This window comes from Delphinapterus leucas, chromosome 8 (assembly GCF_059928025.1).
Source record: "Delphinapterus leucas isolate spDelLeu-1000000601 "Yukka" chromosome 8, BTC_Dleu_Yukka2, whole genome shotgun sequence".
NCBI lineage: Eukaryota > Metazoa > Chordata > Mammalia > Artiodactyla > Monodontidae > Delphinapterus > Delphinapterus leucas.
In genome coordinates this window covers 51,662,675-51,680,271 of record NC_143136.1, presented here as the reverse complement: position 1 = coordinate 51,680,271, position 17,597 = coordinate 51,662,675, and the positions used below count along the sequence as shown (strand labels likewise).

At 38.8% G+C, this 17,597-nt stretch overlaps 1 protein-coding gene across 15 annotated transcripts in view; it reads right to left on the bottom strand.

The window, feature by feature from the left end:
- The window catches only part of LOC149748554 (uncharacterized), a 230,834-nt gene that overhangs the window by 191,898 nt on the left and 21,339 nt on the right, over positions 1 to 17,597 (bottom strand). Inside the window, exon 4 of one of the 15 annotated variants that reach the window (XM_089916605.1) lies at positions 1 to 17,595. This exon is cut by the window's left edge and continues 13,921 nt beyond it. The exons of the other annotated variants lie outside the window; for them this stretch is intronic. Within the exon in view, the coding sequence (XP_089772731.1) occupies positions 17,525 to 17,595 (71 nt within the window). The 3' untranslated portion in view covers positions 1 to 17,524. The remainder of the gene's footprint in view (positions 17,596 to 17,597) is intronic. 15 annotated transcript variants of the gene reach the window in all.

The window sequence follows — 17,597 nt, the reverse complement described above, 5'->3', positions numbered from 1 at the left end:
GCCCGTGAGCCATGGCCGCTGGGCCTGCGTGTCCGGAGCCTGTGCTCCGCAGCGGGAGAGGCCACAACAGTGAGAGGCCCGCGTACCGCAAAAAAAGAAAAAAAAAATGCAGTAAAGTAGTTCTTAATAAAATGAATCAGACGTTTGAGCAGATATTGCAAATACACATATGTGAACCACTGAGGTTTAACACTGTATTTAATAGTCTTGGATAACTTGAAGTAGTGAATTTAATCTGCCATGATCTGATTTGTCAGAATTTGAAATGAGACAAGGTATTTTTCTGATATTTAAGTGATCTACACCGTGGATCATGGCTATTTGTAGGTTTCTTTACTACCATGTTCTCAAATATGTTATTACTCTGCAAAGAAGAAAGCGGGTAATTGTCCTATGTAGATAAACAGAGGGAGGGGGTGAGCTTGCACGCTGCCTGAGGACAAGGACATCTTGCTGGCTCACCACCCTCTTTCCAGAATCTAGAATCCAGAATGGCCCATAGTAAGGTCCTTGTAAGTATCCGGTGGCTAACAAAAGAATAAGTGAATTAATGGAAGTAATTTATATCAGGTATTGACTATGGCCCAGAGATTAGTGTTTTAGTTTGATTAGTGTTTGGTATATTGTATGGCATTAAATCTTGAGTTATAAGTGAAGAAAATGAGAATCAACAAGTTACATAAACTGCCCAAGATAACACAACTTGTGAAATGATGGACTCACCTACCAACTATACTGTGATTTCATTATTTTTATTTCCTTGTAATATGTATACATATCACAGATTTAAATCTTGTTAGCTGTGACTGGCGTATCAAGAATATGACAGTTATATATAGTCAGTAACTTCCTTTCAAGGCTACCAGTATAGTTTGAAAGAGGGAAGCCAGTAATCTGTGGTCTAACATGGCAAAATTCTGTGCACTAAGTAATCCTGGCTCCTCTACTTCAGGGAGAAGCAGAATTCCTGAGCAGACTTCTGACCTCTTTCTAGTGGCAATCAATAATCAGGGACCTCTGACGGCCACACATAGCAGGAAGAACAAACTATTACTTGTTCTCCAGAACCTTTCTTTTCAACTTGCTCTGACTTCCCGGACTCTGGGTCTTGATTACCTAGAACCATGGCTCTTGACACCTATGCTTGGCCTTACCTGATTTCCCTGGACTCCAGCCTAATGTATAACAACCCTGTGCCCCTCCCAGCCTTGTGTCTACCTCCCCTGGCCTACCCGAAGCTCTCGAAGGATGGTATCTGCCAGAACCTACCTGGCTCTTCTGCATGTTCTCTTGGCCTGTGTAACCTCATAACCACCTAAGCAGTGAACTGCTGAAAATCTTAGGAGTCCTAAAAAATAACTGGAAAATAAATTAGCTCTTATTCTAAACTGTCTTCTTTGTTACTATAACACTTATGTGGGACTTCCTTCTTTTCAGATAGGCCTGAGCGATGAATCTTCAAGAATATAACGAGTATTGGGTGACTATTTTATCTGCAGGTATCCAACATTTGCAAAAGGACTGTAGTGTGTGTGTGTGTGTGTGTGTGTGTGTGTGTGTGTTGTGGATATGTATTGGATCAAATTTGGGTTGTTTTGCTAAGGTGTTGTTAAATGTTAGCTGGAAGTGAAATGAAATGGTCTTGTGAAAAATAAAATGAAATCTAAACTGTAAATACTGATGAAAACCAAACCCACATCAGATAGTGTTCCTGCCATTAGCAGTAAGCATCTGTGCATGGGATGACTTAGTGGCTGCCACAGTTTACAGAGCAGTTAAAAAATTGTCATATGTTATTAATGTCTTTAGGGAATTGTTTTACTTGTCAAGGACAAAGATGGAGAGGGTCCCTAACAAGAACTTGAGCTAATGTTACATATACTGTCTCACTGTAAAATGATGTGTATTAAAAAAAATATTCATTCTTAAATGTGAATTGTATTAATCATTAAAGTCATTTCAAAGTCCTCATGGGAAAGGTAAAGTGTTTTCTAGTTTCTAACCAGTGAAACTGAACAACAGGCAGATAAAGTCTGGGAAGTTGTTCAACTGAACTAATTTGTTTTAAACACCTGATGTTAAATATTTGATTAAAATTTTCCTTACCAACACTCAGTTTGGAATACAGAAAATGTTCATTTCAGAACATCTCAGACACTAAAGGTACTTGCATATTGTAACTAGATTGGTGTATACAGAAAAAAGGTATTTTTAGACTATGTTAGAGCTAAAACTGTTGGCAACTGGGGGTTCTGTGAATTCATGTGAAGGTGGCATGGCTTATAAAATGAGGGCACTGGGAAAAAGAATTACACTTGCTTTCTGGTTCTAGCTTTGCCAATAACTAGGTTTGGTGAGCTTGGGCAGGTCATTTGACCTCCTTTGGCATTAAATTTTTCTCACGGTAAATGAAGGACTGGGCTCTGATTTCTAAGGTCAATTAAAGCTATGAAATCATGTGATTTTTCTAGGAGTTTCTTTCAAAATACACACTGCCTTTTAAAAAAAATATCTTTATTGGAGTATAATTGCTTTACAAGGGTGTGCTAGTTTCTGCTGTATAACAAAATGAATCAGCTATACATATACATATATCCCCATATCTCCTCCCTCTTGCGTCTCCCTCCCACCCTCCCTATCCCACCCCTCTAGGTGGACACAAAGCACCGAGCTGATCTCCCTGTGCTATGCGGCTCCTTCCCACTAGCTATCTTACATTTGGTAGTGTATATATGTACATGCCACTCTCTCACTTCGTCCCAGCTTACGCTTCCACCTCCCTGTGTCCTCAAGTCCATTCTCTACGTCTGCATCTTTATTCCTGTCCTGCCCCCAGGTTCTTCAGAACCTTTTTTTTTTTTTTTTTAGATTCCATATATTTGTGTTAGCATACGGTATTTGTTTTCCTCTTTCCGACTTACTTCACTCTGTATGAAAGTCTCTAGTTCCATCCACCTCATTATAAATAACTCAATTTCGTTTCTTTTTATGGCTGAGTAATATTCCATTGTATATATGTGCCACATCTTCTTTATCCATTCATCTGTCAATGGACACTTAGGTTGCTTCCATGTCCTGGCTATTGTAAATAGAGCAGCAATGAACATTGTGGTACATGACTATTTTTGAATTATGGTTTTATCAGGGTGTATGCCCAGTAGTGGGATTGCTGGGTCATATGGTAGTTCTACTTTTAGTTTTTTAAGGACCCTCCATACTGTTCTCCATAGTGGCTGTATTAATTTATATTCCCACCAACAGTGCAAGAGTGTTCCCTTTTCTCCACACCCTCTCCAGCAATTACTGTTTGTAGATTTTTTGATGATGGCCATTCTGACTGGTGTGAGATGACATCTCACTGTAGTTTTGATTTGCATTTCTCTAATGATTAGTGATGTTGAGCATCCCTTCATGTGTTTGTTGGTATAAAATACACATTGCCTTTTTACTGGACCTATCCTAAAGGTATTACTGGACCTTATCCAATCATAGCTTTGGCAAACAATATGGCCACTGAAAAGCTACTTGCGTCACTTGATTTTATTTTTTCAAACTCAAACAATACCTGGCAAATAAAGAAAGGTTCCTGAATTGTGATTGGCACAATGATACATGGTCAGCTGCACTGAGAATTTAAGCAAACTATATATATCATCAGGGTGCAGAATGAAGGTGAAGGCTGATCTGCAATTACCTGCATTTGTGAATCAAACCAACGTTATAATTGTGGGTGTGGAACAAATGCCAAAAGCCCAACTGTGTCACACACTTTCTTTATGCCTATATCCAGTGTTGTTTTTAGCACAGTTTCCATCCTCTCCTACTCACTGGCTTTTCCACTAGAATGCACACACAGCAATTTTTTCTAGCCCTCCTTCTCCCAGATCTTCTATCGCAGCAGTCACCAACCTTTTTGGCACCAGGGACCAGTTTCGTGGAAGACAATTTTTCCACGGACAGGTTGGGGCGGGGGATGGTTTCGGGATGATTCCAGTGCATTACATTTATTGTGCACTTTATTTCTATTATTATTACATTGTAATATATAATGAAATAATTACACAACTCACCATTATGCAGAATCAGTGGGAGCCCTGAGCTTGTTTTCACTTACCACTCACTGATAGGGTTGTTTTTTTTTTTTAATATTTATTTATTTGGTTGCTTGGGGTCTTAGTTGTGGCAGGCAGCCTCCTTAGTTGTGGCATGTGAACTCCTAGTTACAGCATGCATGTGGGATCTAGTTCCCTGACCAGGGATCAAACCTGGGCCCCCTGCATTGGGAGCATGGAGTCTACTGCGCCACCAGGGAAGTCCCCTCACTGATAGGGTTTTGATATGAGTCTGCAAGCAATTGATTTATTATGGTCTCTGTGCAGTTAAACCTCTCTGCTAATGATAATCTGTATTTGCAGCCGCTCCTCAGTGCTAGCATCACAGCCTCAGCTCCACCTCAGATCATCAGGCATTAGATTCTCATGAGGAGTGTGCAATCTAGATCCCTCGCATGCACAGTTCACAGTAGGGTCCACACTCCTATGAGAATCTGATGCCACCACTGATCTGACAGGAGGCGGAGCTCAGGCAATAATGCAAGCAATGGGGAGCGGTTGTAAATACAGATGAAGCTTTGCTCGCTCACCAGCGCTCACCTCCTACTGTGCTGCCCATTTCCTAACAGGCCACGGACTGTTATCAGTCCGTGGCCCAGGGATTGGGGAACCCTGTTCTATTGCATTTACCACCATAGTCCACCCTTTATTCTTTGCACCCTCTCATTTCTGTGACACTACCCAACCTTCTTCCTTGGTTCTCACTCTTCTCTCTATACCTTAAATTTGGCTGTAATACAAGATATATTCCTAGACCCTGTGCTCTTCTGTATTGGTTCTCACTCCCTCAGAGTTTTTCTTGACGAATTGTCACTAATATGTGGATAGCTCCAAAGTTGACATCTTTATTTTTGATCACCTTTATACAGTTTAAAAATAACTGCCCACTAGCTATATATTCTTATTCATTCATTCATTCATTCATTCACTAGGCAGAGAACATACTTTGAAAGGACTATTTTAAGGCAAATGGAGCATTTGAGGGATCATTTGTTAAACATGTCATTTCTAGAAAGAAGTGTTATGCTAAGTGTCTCAATATTTGCTGGATATTCAAAAAGCATTTTCAGTTTTCTTATATGACTAAATTAGATGTCCTATTTTTAAAAAAATAATGACTCATGTTTTTTATGATTTGGAAATTACTTAGGAGAAACAGAATTTAAGAATAAGACTTTCAGGGTGGGGGACTTCCCTGGCAGTCCAGTGGTTAAGACTTCGCCTTCCAATGCAGGGGGTGCAGGTTCGATCCTGGTCAGGGAACTAAGATCCCACATGCCTCACAGCCAAAACAAACACCACAAGATAAAACAGAAGCAATATTGTAACAAATTCAATAAAGACTTTAAAAAATGGTCCACGTCAAAAAAAAATTATTTGAAAAAAAAAAAGAATAAGACTTTGGGGTTTTTAGAATATATTAATTTTCAACTCAAAAAAAATTTTATATGTAACATATAAGATGCATATGTAATGCCCTTACATGAAACAGTCTGTAGTTGAATTACTCCTCCTCCTCCTCGTCTCCTGTCTAGCACCCTAAACCACTTCCCATACCTGCTGCCCAAATCAGCTCTCCCCATCTCTGTTTATATCATCCTTTCTTTGGTTTTACAACAGAGAAACCCCTTGCTCTTCCTGTTCCATCTTCCCCTGGATTCCTTTATCCTTTATCAGACAGTGCATGGATTCTTGCCTCATATTCTTTTTCAAAAGCAGCCCTCTGCGTTCTCTCTGCCCCTCCCCAAGTGAGAACACCCTACATCTGCAATATTGCAACTATCTGTTCCCTTGCAGTCTCAATTCTCTTAACTCTCTTCTAAATCCCTCCTGAAACCTGCCAGCTAGATCTTCATAAAGCTTTTTATACCATGCTTCTGTATCATCAGTACCTTTCCAGTGACTACAGGATGAAGTCTAAACACTGCACATTCAAGACCCACCACAACTCTCTGATCCCTTCAAGAAAAGTTGAATTGCTATGTTTTGAAATAGAAGAGGGACTGTTTAGAACTGAGAATTTTAATGTTAAGAGGAGTTTTGATTCTTAGCAGAGTTTGTTTAATCTCTTATCTGTAGATCTGTTGGGAGATAATCTTTTTCTGCAAACAGAAATAAGAACAAACAACTGTGGACATAGATTTTTAGAAAAAATATATTGACGAAGGGAATAAAGAGGGCTGAAAGCAGAGGGATTTGGCTTCCTGTCTGAGTAAGGTTGGGGCCTCCTAGACACACTAGGATGCTTTGGAAGCCTAGGGAGGTAATATCTCACATGAGAGCATTTAGTACCAAGGTCAGACCAGAAGTGAAGCAAGAATTTGATATGTTTATGTATTAAGGCCTATGAGAAAGACTTACAGGTTAAGGCAAGAATCTGTAATTATTCTAAATATTTAATATTGCTCTTTAAATTGGAATAACATACCTTGAAAACACATTTTAAGAAGGACTTGTCCTTATTACAATAGTTTTTGAATCTATACAATTTACTTTAAATATACTCTAAATAGAAAGCAGAAGTACTGCCTTGTGAGACTTTCTGAAAGCTGAAAATACATGCAGATGAAGATCCTCAAATACAATCCTTATGTTATCTAGTAGAATTGGCAACTCAATCCAGTTACTTGAACCACACTCCAGAAGTTATGAAAGAAAGTGAAATGCAGTACAGAGCTTATAAGAGTTCTGGAGTCAGACTGCCCAGGTTCAAGTCCGGGCTATGCCCTTATTAGCCAGGTATTTGTGGGCAAGTTACTTAATCTTTCTATTGATATGTTTCAGTTTCCTTAACTATAGAATATGAATAATAACACTACCTACCTCATTGGATTGTGCTGAGGAATAAATGAGATGATGCATGTAAAGTGCTTAAAAACGGCACCAAGTACATATTTGAGTACTTATTAAGAATGCTGCAAAGTAGACAGTATTATATCTGTTTTACAGATTATGAAACCAAGTCATAGAGAAATCTCTCTAAACTTGCCTAAAGTAACACTAATTCTAAACTCTACAGCCTCAACAACTCCAAAATCTTAGCTCTTTCTCCATGCTGCCTGCCTCCTTGCTTTTGTATTGCTGGAGGTATGATAATGAATCAGACACTGGCTCTGTCATCAAGAGTGACACTGTTAAAAGGGAGAAAAACAAGAAGTGAATGGACAGTTCTGCACAGGTTCTCCAGGAGCACTGATAAAAGGAAACAACTCAGTCTGGAAGGGCTGGGGATGGCTTCTATAGCAGTTTCCAGCTAAATCAGGTCTTGAAGTGTGGACAGGAATTAGATCATGGGCATCCATGGGTGGGAGACTGTCCTAAGGAGAGGAAACAGCAAACAAAGGAGTGGAGAGGACTCTCTGCGGGCAAAGGTACCAAAAGGCTATGAGAGAGGACACAAAACATTCAGTATTTTCAATAGATCAGCTCAGCTGGAATGTGGAATTTGGGGTAGGGCTGGGGCCTGGTTTTAAGGAGAAGAAGTTGAAGCAGTTCTCTTCTATCAGCCATGAAAATAAAAGTCAAGAAGAGGCAGCACAAATGCTTGTACACAATGCACAGGCCCCAAACAATAAGTACCCTTAGATGGAGAGGCTGGTACTCATTTACTTTGAGGCATAAGTCAAAATACTTTTAGATATAATGTATGCCTCAGGCCTGGAGAGGTCAGACATGTGTATAGGTAGTGTATATTTTATACACTAACAATCGAGAGAAATCTCCACTTCCCTCTTCCAGGTATTCTTTCTTAAAGACACTTATCTGCATTAGAATTATATGTTAAAACTCCTTTGTTTCTAAAGGAAAAACATCTTCCTGGCTTCTTGTGTGAAAAATACTATCTTTGGTGTTTTAATCTAACCATTCTCACAGCAGTAGATCATCTATAGAACATCTTAATGCCCCATAGATGGGCTACAGAGAAGTGATGGTTTAAGGACCTCTTTAATTTTTTTTTCTAATTGTTACTTTTATTTTTCTTAACTCTGAAATTGAACATATTTACATATATTTATAGTATATTTTGAATTAAAAACTTAATATAAACATATTGATATCCTTTACCAATTTTCCTTTAGTTGTGTTGATATTCTTCTTAAGAGTTGTAGAACTTTATTTTTTCAATTTTTTTTGAAGTATAGTAACATTGTAAGATTTACAATGTTGCTAGTTTCAGGTGTATAGCGAAGTGAATCAGTATACACATACATATATCCACTTTTTTTTTTTTTAGATTCTTTTCCCATATACACCATTACAGAGTACTGAGTAGAGTTCCCTGCACTATACAAGTGCAAGTTCTTATTAGTTATCTATTTTATATATAATAGTGTGTATGTCAGTCCTAATTTCCCAATTTATCCATCCCCCCCTTATGTCCTGGTAACCATAAATTTGTTTTCTACATCTGTGACTCTACTTCTGTTCTGTAAATAAGTTCATTTGTACCCTTTTTTTAGATTCCACATATAAGTGATATCATATGATATTTGTCTTTCTGCATCTGACTTACTTCACTCAGTATGACAATTTCTAGGTCCATCCATGTTGCTGCAAATGGCATTATTTTGTTCTTTTTTATGGCTGAGTAATATTCCATTGTATAAATGTACCACATCTTCTTTATCCATTCCTCTGTTGGACATTTAAGTTGCTTCCATGTCCTGACTGTTGTCAATAGTGCTGCAGTGAATATTGGGGTGCATGTATCTTTTTGAATTACGGTTTTCTCTGGATGTATGCCCAGGAGTGGGAATGCTGGGTCACATGGTAGTTCTATTTTTAGTTTCTTAAGGAACCTCCATACTGTTCTCCATAGAAACTGTACCAATTTATATTCCCATCAACAAACAGTGTAAAAGGGTTTCCTTTTTTCCGCATGCTCTCCAGCATCTCTACTGTTTGTAGATTTTTTGACAATGGCCATTCTGACCAGTGTGAGGTGATACCTCATTGTAGTTCTGATTTGCATTTCTCTAATAATTAGTGATGTTGAGCATCTTTTCATGTGCTTTTTGGCCATCTTATGTCTTTGTTGGAGAAATGTCTATTTAGATCTTCTGCCCATTTTTTAATTGGGCTGTTTGTTTTTTTGATATTGAGCTGCATGAGCTGTTTGTATATTTTGGAGATTAATCCTTTGTTGGTTGCTTCATTTGCAAATATTTTCTCCCATTCTGAGGGTTGTCTTATTGTATTGTTTATGGTTTCCTTTGCTGTGCAAAAGCTTTTAAATTTAATTAGATCCCATTTGTTTATTTTTGTCTTTATTTTCATTACTCTAGGAGGTGGATTAAAAAAGATCTTGCTGCGATTTATGTCAAAGAATGTCCTACCTGTGTTTTCCTCTAAGAGTTTTATAGTGTCAGGCCTTACATTTAGGTCTTTAATCCATTTTGAGTTTATTTTTGTGTATTATGTTAGGGAGTGTTCTAATTTCATTCTTTTACATGCAGCTGTCCAGTTTTTCCAGCACCACTTATTGAAGGCCTCTTTAATCTTTACTCCTAACAGTAGATTATCTCAAAATAATAGTGGGTTTTAATAGTGCAAGTTTATTATTAAAACCATTTATTAAGAAGTAATTAAAATCTAAGGTAATTGGTCACCTTAGGAAATTTCAACACAGTACCTTCCTCACTCTGAAAGACAACTTCATCCATCTAATGCCTCCTTGGATAGTTTGTAGAAAAGTTATTTGCATGGTGCCAGCATATTGAGAAATCATCTATCTTAACACTGTTAATATCAGTGACAGCAGAACTCCTTGTGGTATAGTCTTTAATTCATTTAACCAATAAAGTGTGACTAAGTGCCAGGCACTGTGTTAAGCACTAGGGATGTATGTGTGCAGATATAAAATATCCATGATGTAATATGATGAGTACTAATATAGAAGTATGCAACAAATCCATCTGACTTGAGAATCTAGAGAGAACATCCCCAAACCTGGAGAAAACAATAATAATTAACCAACTCGTTAATTTTTTCTCTCGTAACTGGACGTGGGAGGGTTGAATCATTTTCTATAGGTCAGAGAAACATCTGATTAGCACTAACTTGTCTAGTGTTTGATCCTAATTCAAATAGTGATGATGTTACTGGAATTGTTAGTTCCCTTATCTTTTAAAACACCCTGGTCTCCCCTATGTGTTCTAAAAATGCAAACTATGTAATATGCACCTGCTTCACTGGAAATGTTTCCTTAGGTTATCTAATATATAACAAAATATTTTTAAAGTCGTCAATCTCTAAAGTATGATAGTATTCCTAAGAACACTTAATGTGGATATCATAATTTATATAATTAAGATTCTTTTGAGACTATGAAAACTGCAAAACATATTTCTTTTTTTTCTTAACATCTTTATTAGAGTATAATTGCTTTACAATGGTGGGTCAGTTTCCACTTTATAACAAAGTGAATCAGTTATAATATACATATGTCCCCATATCTCCTCCCTCTTGCATCTCCCTCCCTCCCACCCTCCCTATCCCACCCCTCCAGGTGGTCACAAAGCACCAAGCTGATCTCCCTGTGCTATGCGGCTCCTTCCCACTAGCTATCTATTTTACGTTTGGAGGTGTATATATGTCCATGCCACTCTCTCACTTTGTCCCAGCTTACCCTGTCCCCTCCCCGTATCCTCAAGTCCATTCTCTAGTAGGTCTGCATCTTTATTCCCATCTTGCCCCTAGGTTCTTCTGACCATTTTTTCTTCTTTTTTTTTTTTAGATTTCATATATATGTGTTAGCATGTGGTATTTGTTTTTCTCTTTCTGACTTCCTTCACTCTGTATGACAGTCTCTAGCTCCATCCACCTTACTACAGATAACTCAGTTTCATTCCTTTTTATGGCTGAGTAATATCCCATTGTATGTATGTGCCACATCTTTATCCATTCATCTATTCATGGACACTTAGGTTGCTTCCATGTCCTGGCTATTGTAAATAGAGCTGCAATAAACATTGTGGTACATGACTCTTTTTGAATTATGGTTTTCTCAGGGTATATGGCCAGTAGTGGGATTGCTGGGTCATATGGTAGTTCTATTTTTAGTTTTTTAGGGGACCTCCATACTGTTCTCCATAGTGGCTGTATCAATTTATATTCCCACCAACAGTGCAAGAGGGTTCCCTTTTCTCCACACCCTCTCCAGCATTTATTGTTTCTATATTTTTTGATGATGGCCATTCTCACTGGTATGAGATGATATCTCATTGTAGTTTTGATTTGCATTTCTCTAATGATTAATGATGTTGAGCATTCTTTCATGTGTTTGTTGGCAATCTGTATATCTTCTTTGGAGAAATGTCTATTTAGGTCTTCTGCACATTTTTGGATTGGGTTCTTTGTTTTTCTGATATTGAGCAGCATGAGTTGCTTGTGTTTTGGAGATTAATCCTTTGTCAGTTGCTTAATTTGCAAATATTTTCTCCCATTCTGAGGGTTGTCTTTTCGTCTTGTTTATGGTTTCCTTTGCTGTGCAAAAGTTTTGAAGTTTCATTAGGTCCCACTTGTTTATTTTTGTTTAATTTCTCCAGCAGATGGGTTAAAAAGGATCTTGCTGTGATTTATGTCATAGAGTGTTCTGCCTATGTTTTCCTCTAAGAGTTTGATGGTCTCTGGCCTTTCATTTAGGTCTTTAATCCATTTTTAGTTTATTTTTGTGTATCATGTTAGGGAGTGTTCTAATTTCATTCTTTTACATGTAGTTGTCCAGTTTTCACAGCACCATTATTGAAGAGGCTGTCTTTTCTCCACTGTATATTCTTGCCTCCTTTATCAAAGATAAGGTGACCATATGTGCGTGAGTTTATCTCTGGGCTTTCTATACTGTTCCATTGATCTGTATTTCTGTTTTTGTGCCAGTACCATACTGTCTTCATTACTGTAGCTTTGTAGTATAGTCTGAAGTCAGGGAGCCTGATTCCTCCAGCTCCGTTTTTCTTTCTCAAGATTGCTTTGGCTATTCGGGGTCTTTTGTGTTTCCATACAAATTGTGAAATTTTTTGTCCTAGTTCTGTGAAAAATGCCAGTGGTAGATTGATAGGGATTGCATTGAATCTGTAGATTGCTTTGGGTAGTAGAGTCATTTTCACAATGTTGATTCTTCCAATCCAAGAACATGGTATATCTCTCCATCTATTTGTATCATCTTTAATTTCTTTCATCAGTGTCTTATAATTTTCTGCATACAGGTCTTTTGTCTCCTTAGGTAGGTTTATTCCTATTTTATTATTTTTGTTGCAATGGTAAATGGGACTGTTTTCTTAATTTCACTTTCAGATTTTTCATCACTAGTGTATAGCAATGAAAGAGATTTCTGTGCATTAATTTTGTATCCTGCTACTTTGCCAAATTCATTGAATAGCTCTAGTAGTTTTCTGGTAGCATCTTTAGGACTCTCTATGTATAGTATCATGTCATCTGCAAACAGTGACAGCTTTACTTCTTCTTTTCCGATTTGGATTCCTTTTATTTCTTTTCCTTCTCTGATTGCTGTGGCTAAAACTTCTAAAACTATGTTGAATAATAGTGGTGAGAGTGGGCAGCCTTGTTTTGTTCCTGATCTTAGTGGAAATGCTTTCAGTTTTTCACCATTGAGGACGATGTTGGCTGTGGATTTGTCATATATGGCCTTTATTATGTTGAGCAAAGTTCCCTCTATGCCTACTTTCTGCAGGGTTTTTATCATATATGGGTGTTGAATTTTGTCAAAAGCTTTCTTTGCATCTATTGAGAAGATCATGTGGTTTTCCTCCTTCAATTTGTTAATATGGTGTATCATGTTGACTGATTTGCATATATTGAAGAATCCTTGCATTCCTGGGATAAACCCCACTTGATCATAATGTATGATCCTTTTAATGTGGTGTTGGATTCTCTTTGCTAGTATTTTGTTGAGGATTTTTGCATCTATGTTCATCAGTGATATTGGCCTGTAGTTTTCTTTCTTTGTGACATCTTTGTCTGGTTTTGGTATCAGAGTGATGGTGGCCTCGTAGAATGAGTTTGGGAGTTTTCTTCCCTCTGCTATATTTTGGAAGAGTTTGAGAAAGACAGATGTTAGCTCTTCTCTAAATGTTTGATAGAATTCGCCTGTGAAGCCATCTGGTCCTGGGCTTTTGTTTGTTGGAAGATTTTTAATCACAGTTTCAATTTCAGTGCTTGTGATTGGTCTGTTCATATTTTCTGTTTCTTCCTGATTCAGTCTTGGCACGTTGTGCATTTCTAAGAATTTGTCCATTTCTTCCAGGTTGTTCATTTTATTGGCATAGAGTTGCTTGTAGTAATCTCTCATGATCCTTTGTATTTCTGCAGTGTCAGTTGTTACTTCTCCTTTTTCATTTCTAATTCTACTGATTTGAGTCTTCTCCCACTTTTTCCTGATAAGTTTGGCTAGTGGTTTATCAATTTTATCTTCTCAAAGAACCAGCTTTTAGTTTTATTGATCTTTGCTATCATTTCCTTCATTTCTTTTTCATTTATTTCTGATCTGATCTTTATGATTTCTTTCCTTCTGCTAGTTTTGGGGGTTTTTTTGTTCTTTTTTCTCTAATTGCTTTAGGTGTAAGGTTTGGTTGTTTATTTGAGATGTTTCTTATTTCTTAAAGTAGGCTTGTATAGCTATAAACTTCCCTCTTAGAACTGCTTTTGCTGCATCCCATACGTTTGGAGTCGTTGTGTTTTCATTGTCATTTGTTTCTAGGTATTTTTTTATTTCCTCTTTGATTTCTTCAGTGATCTCTTCATTATTAAGTAATGGGTTGTTTAGCCTCCATGTGTTTTTATTTCTTACAGATTTTTTTCCTGTAATTGATTCTAGTCTCCTAGTGTTGTGGTCGGAAAAGATACTTGATACAATTTCAATTTTCTTAAGTTTACCAAAGCTTGATTTGTGACCCAAGATATGATCTATCCTGGAGAATGTTCCATGAGCACTTGAGAAGAATATGTATTCTGTTGTTTTTGGATGGAATGTCCTATAAATATCAATTAAGTCCATCTCGTTTAATGTATCATTTAAAGCTTGTGTTTCCTTATTTATTTTCATTTTGGATGACCTGTCCATTGGTGAAAGTGGGGTGTTAAAGTCCCCTACTATGAATGTGTTACTGTCAATTTCCCCTTTTATGGCTGTTAGTATTTGCCTTATGTATTGAGGTGCTCCTATGTTGGGTGCATAAATATTGATAATTGTTATATCTTCTTCTTGGATTGATCCCTTGATCATTATAGTGCCCTTCTTTGTCTCTTGTAACAGTCTTTGTTTTAAAGTGTATTTTGTCTGATATGAGAATTGCTACTCCAGCTTTCTTTTGATTTCCATTTGCATAGAATATCTTTTTCCATCCCCTCACTTTCAGTCTGTATGTTTCCCTAGGTCTGAAGTGGGTCTCTTGTAGACAGCATATATACGGGTCTTGTTTTTGTATCCATTCAGCCAGTCTATGTCTTTTGGTTGGAGCATTTAATCCATTTACATTTAAGGTAATTATCAATATGTATGTTCCTTTTCCCATTTGCTTAATTGTTTTGGGTTTATTATTGTAGGTTTTTTCCTTCTCTTATGTTTCCTGCCTAGAGAAGTTCCTTTAGCATTTGTTGTAAAGCTGTTTTGGTGGTGCTGAATTCTCTTAGCTTTTGCTTATTTGTAAAGCTTTTAATTTCTCCATCAAATCTGAATGAGATCCTTGATGGGTAGAGTAATCTTGGTTGTAGGTTTTTCTCATTCATCACTTTAAATATGTCCTGCCACTCCTTTCTGGCTTGCAGTTTCTGCTGAAAGATCAGCTGTTAACCTTATGCGGATTCCCTTATGTGTTAATTGTTGTTTTTCCCTTGCTGCTTTTAATATTTGTTTTTTGTATTTAATTTTTGATAGTTTGATTAATATGTGTCTTAGTGTGTTTCTCCTTGTATTTATCCTGTATGGGACTCTCTGTGCTTCCTGGAGTTGATTAACTATTTCCTTTCCCATATTAGGGAAGTTTTCAACTATAATCTCTTCAAATATTTTCTCAGTCCCTTTCTGTTTTCTCTTTTTCTTCTGGAACCCCTATAATTCGAATGTTGGTGCATTTAATGTTGTCCCAGAGGTCTCTGAGACTGTCCTCAATTCTTTTCATTCTTTTTTCGTTATTCTGCTCTGCAGTAGTAATTTCCACTATTTTATCTTCCAGGTCACTTATACATTCTTCTGCCTCAGTTATTCTGCTCTTGATCCCTTCTAGAGGATTTTTAATTTCATTTATTGTGCTGTTCATCTCTGTTTGTTTGCTCTTTAGTTCTTCTAGGTCCTTGTTAAACGTTTCTTGTATTTTTTCCCTTCTATTTCCAAGATTTTGGATCATCTTTACTATCATTATTCTGAATTCTGTTTCACGTAGACTGCCTATTTCCTTTTCATTTGTTTGGTCTGGTGGGTTTTTGCCTTGCTCCTTCATCTGCTGTGTGCTTCTCTGACTTCTCATTTTGCTTAACTTTCTGTGTTTGGTGTCTCCTTTTCGCAGGCTGCAGGTTCGTAATTTCCGTTGTTTTTGGTGTCCTTCCCCAGTAGCTAGGGTTGGTTCAGTGGGTTGTGTAGGCTTCCTCATGGCGGGGACTAGTGCCTGTGTTCTGGTGGATGAGGCTGGATCTTGTCCTTCTGGTGGGCAGGTCCACGTCTGGCAGTGTGTTTTGGGGTGTTTGTGGCCTTATTATGATTTTAGACAGCCTCTGTGCTAATGGATGGGGTTGTGTTCCTGTCTTGCTAGTTGTTTGGCATAGGGTGTCCAGAACTGTAGCTTGCTGGTTGTTGAGTGGAGCTGGGTCTTGGCGTTGAGATGGAGATCTCTGGGAGATTTTCACCATTTGATATTACGTGGAGCTGGGAGGTCTCTTGTGGACCAGTGTCCTGAACTTGGCTCTCCCACCTCAGTGGCACAGCCCTGACGCTTTGCTGGAGCACCAAGAGCCTGTCCTCCACACGGCTCAGAATAAAAGGGAGAAAAGAAAGAAAGAAGATAAAGTAAAATAAAATAAAGTAAAATAAAATAAGTTATGAAAATAAGAAATAATTATTAAGAAAAAAAATTTTTTTAAGTAATTAAAAAAAAATGGAGAGAACCCTAGGACAAATGGTAAATGCAAAGCTATACAGACAAAATCACACACAGAAGGATACACATACACACTCACAAAAAGAGAAAAAGGGGAAAAAAATATATACCGTTGTTTCCAAAGTCCACCTCCTCCATTTAGGATGATTCATTGTCTATTCAGATATTCCAGAGACACAGGGTACATCAAGTTGACTATGGAGATTTAATCCTCTGCTCCTGAGGCTGCTGGGCGAGACTTCCCTTTCTCTTCTTTGTTTGCACAGGTCCCAGTGTTCAGCTTTGGATTTGGACCCGCCTCTGTGTGTAGGTCACCTGAGGGCATCTGTTCTTTGCTCCGACAGTGTGGGGTTAAAGGAGCAGCTGATTCTGGGTCTCTGGCTCACTCAGGCCAGGGGGAGGGAGGGGTACGGATGTGGGTCGAGCTTGCAGTGGCAGAGGCCGGCGTGACGTTGCACCAGCCTGAGGTGCGCCTTGTGTTCTCCCGGGGAAGTTGTCCCTGGATCACGGGACCCTGGCAGTGGCAGGCTGCACAGGCTCCTGGGAGGGGAGGTGTGGAGAGTGACCTGTGCTTGCACACAGGATTCTTGGTGGCTGCAGCAGCAGTCTTAGAGTCTCATGCCCGTCTCTGGGGTCCGCGCTGGTAGCCGCCACTCGGGCCCGTCTCTGGAGCTTGTTTAGGTGGCGCTCTTAATCCCCTGTCCTCGCACGCCAGGAAACAAAGAGGCAAGAAAAAGTCTCTTGCCTCTTCGGCAGCTCCAGACTTTTTCCTGGACTCTCTCCCAGCTAGCTGTGGCACACTAGCCCTTTTTAGGCTCTGTTCACACAGCCAACCCCAGTCCTCTCCCAGAGGTCCGACCTCCGAAGCCGGAGCCTCAGCTCCCAGCTCCGACCCGTCCCAGCAGGTGAGCAGACACACCTCTCGGGCTGGTGAGTGCCGGTCGGCTCCAATCCTCTCTGCGGGAATCTCTCCGCTGTGCCTTCCGCACCCCTGTTGCTGCGCTCTCCTCCGTGGCTCTGAAACCTCCCCCCCTCCGCCACCCACAGTCTCCGCCCGCGAAGGGGCTTCCTAGTGTGTGGAAACCTTTCCTCCTTCACAGCTCCCTCCCACTGGTGCAGGTCCTGTTCCTATTCTTTGTCTCTGTTTTTTCTTTTTTCTTTTGCTCTCCCCAGGTACAGGGGAGTTTCTTGCGTTTTGGGAGGTCTGAGGTCTTCTGCCAGTGTTCAGTAGGTGTTCTGTAGGAGTCGTTCCACATGTAGATGTATTTCTGATGTATTTGTGGGGAGGAAGGTGATCTCCACATCTTACTCTTCCGCCATCTTGAAGCTCCTCAAAACATATTTCTCTAAAACTCTGAAGCAATTTTTTTTGTTGCCT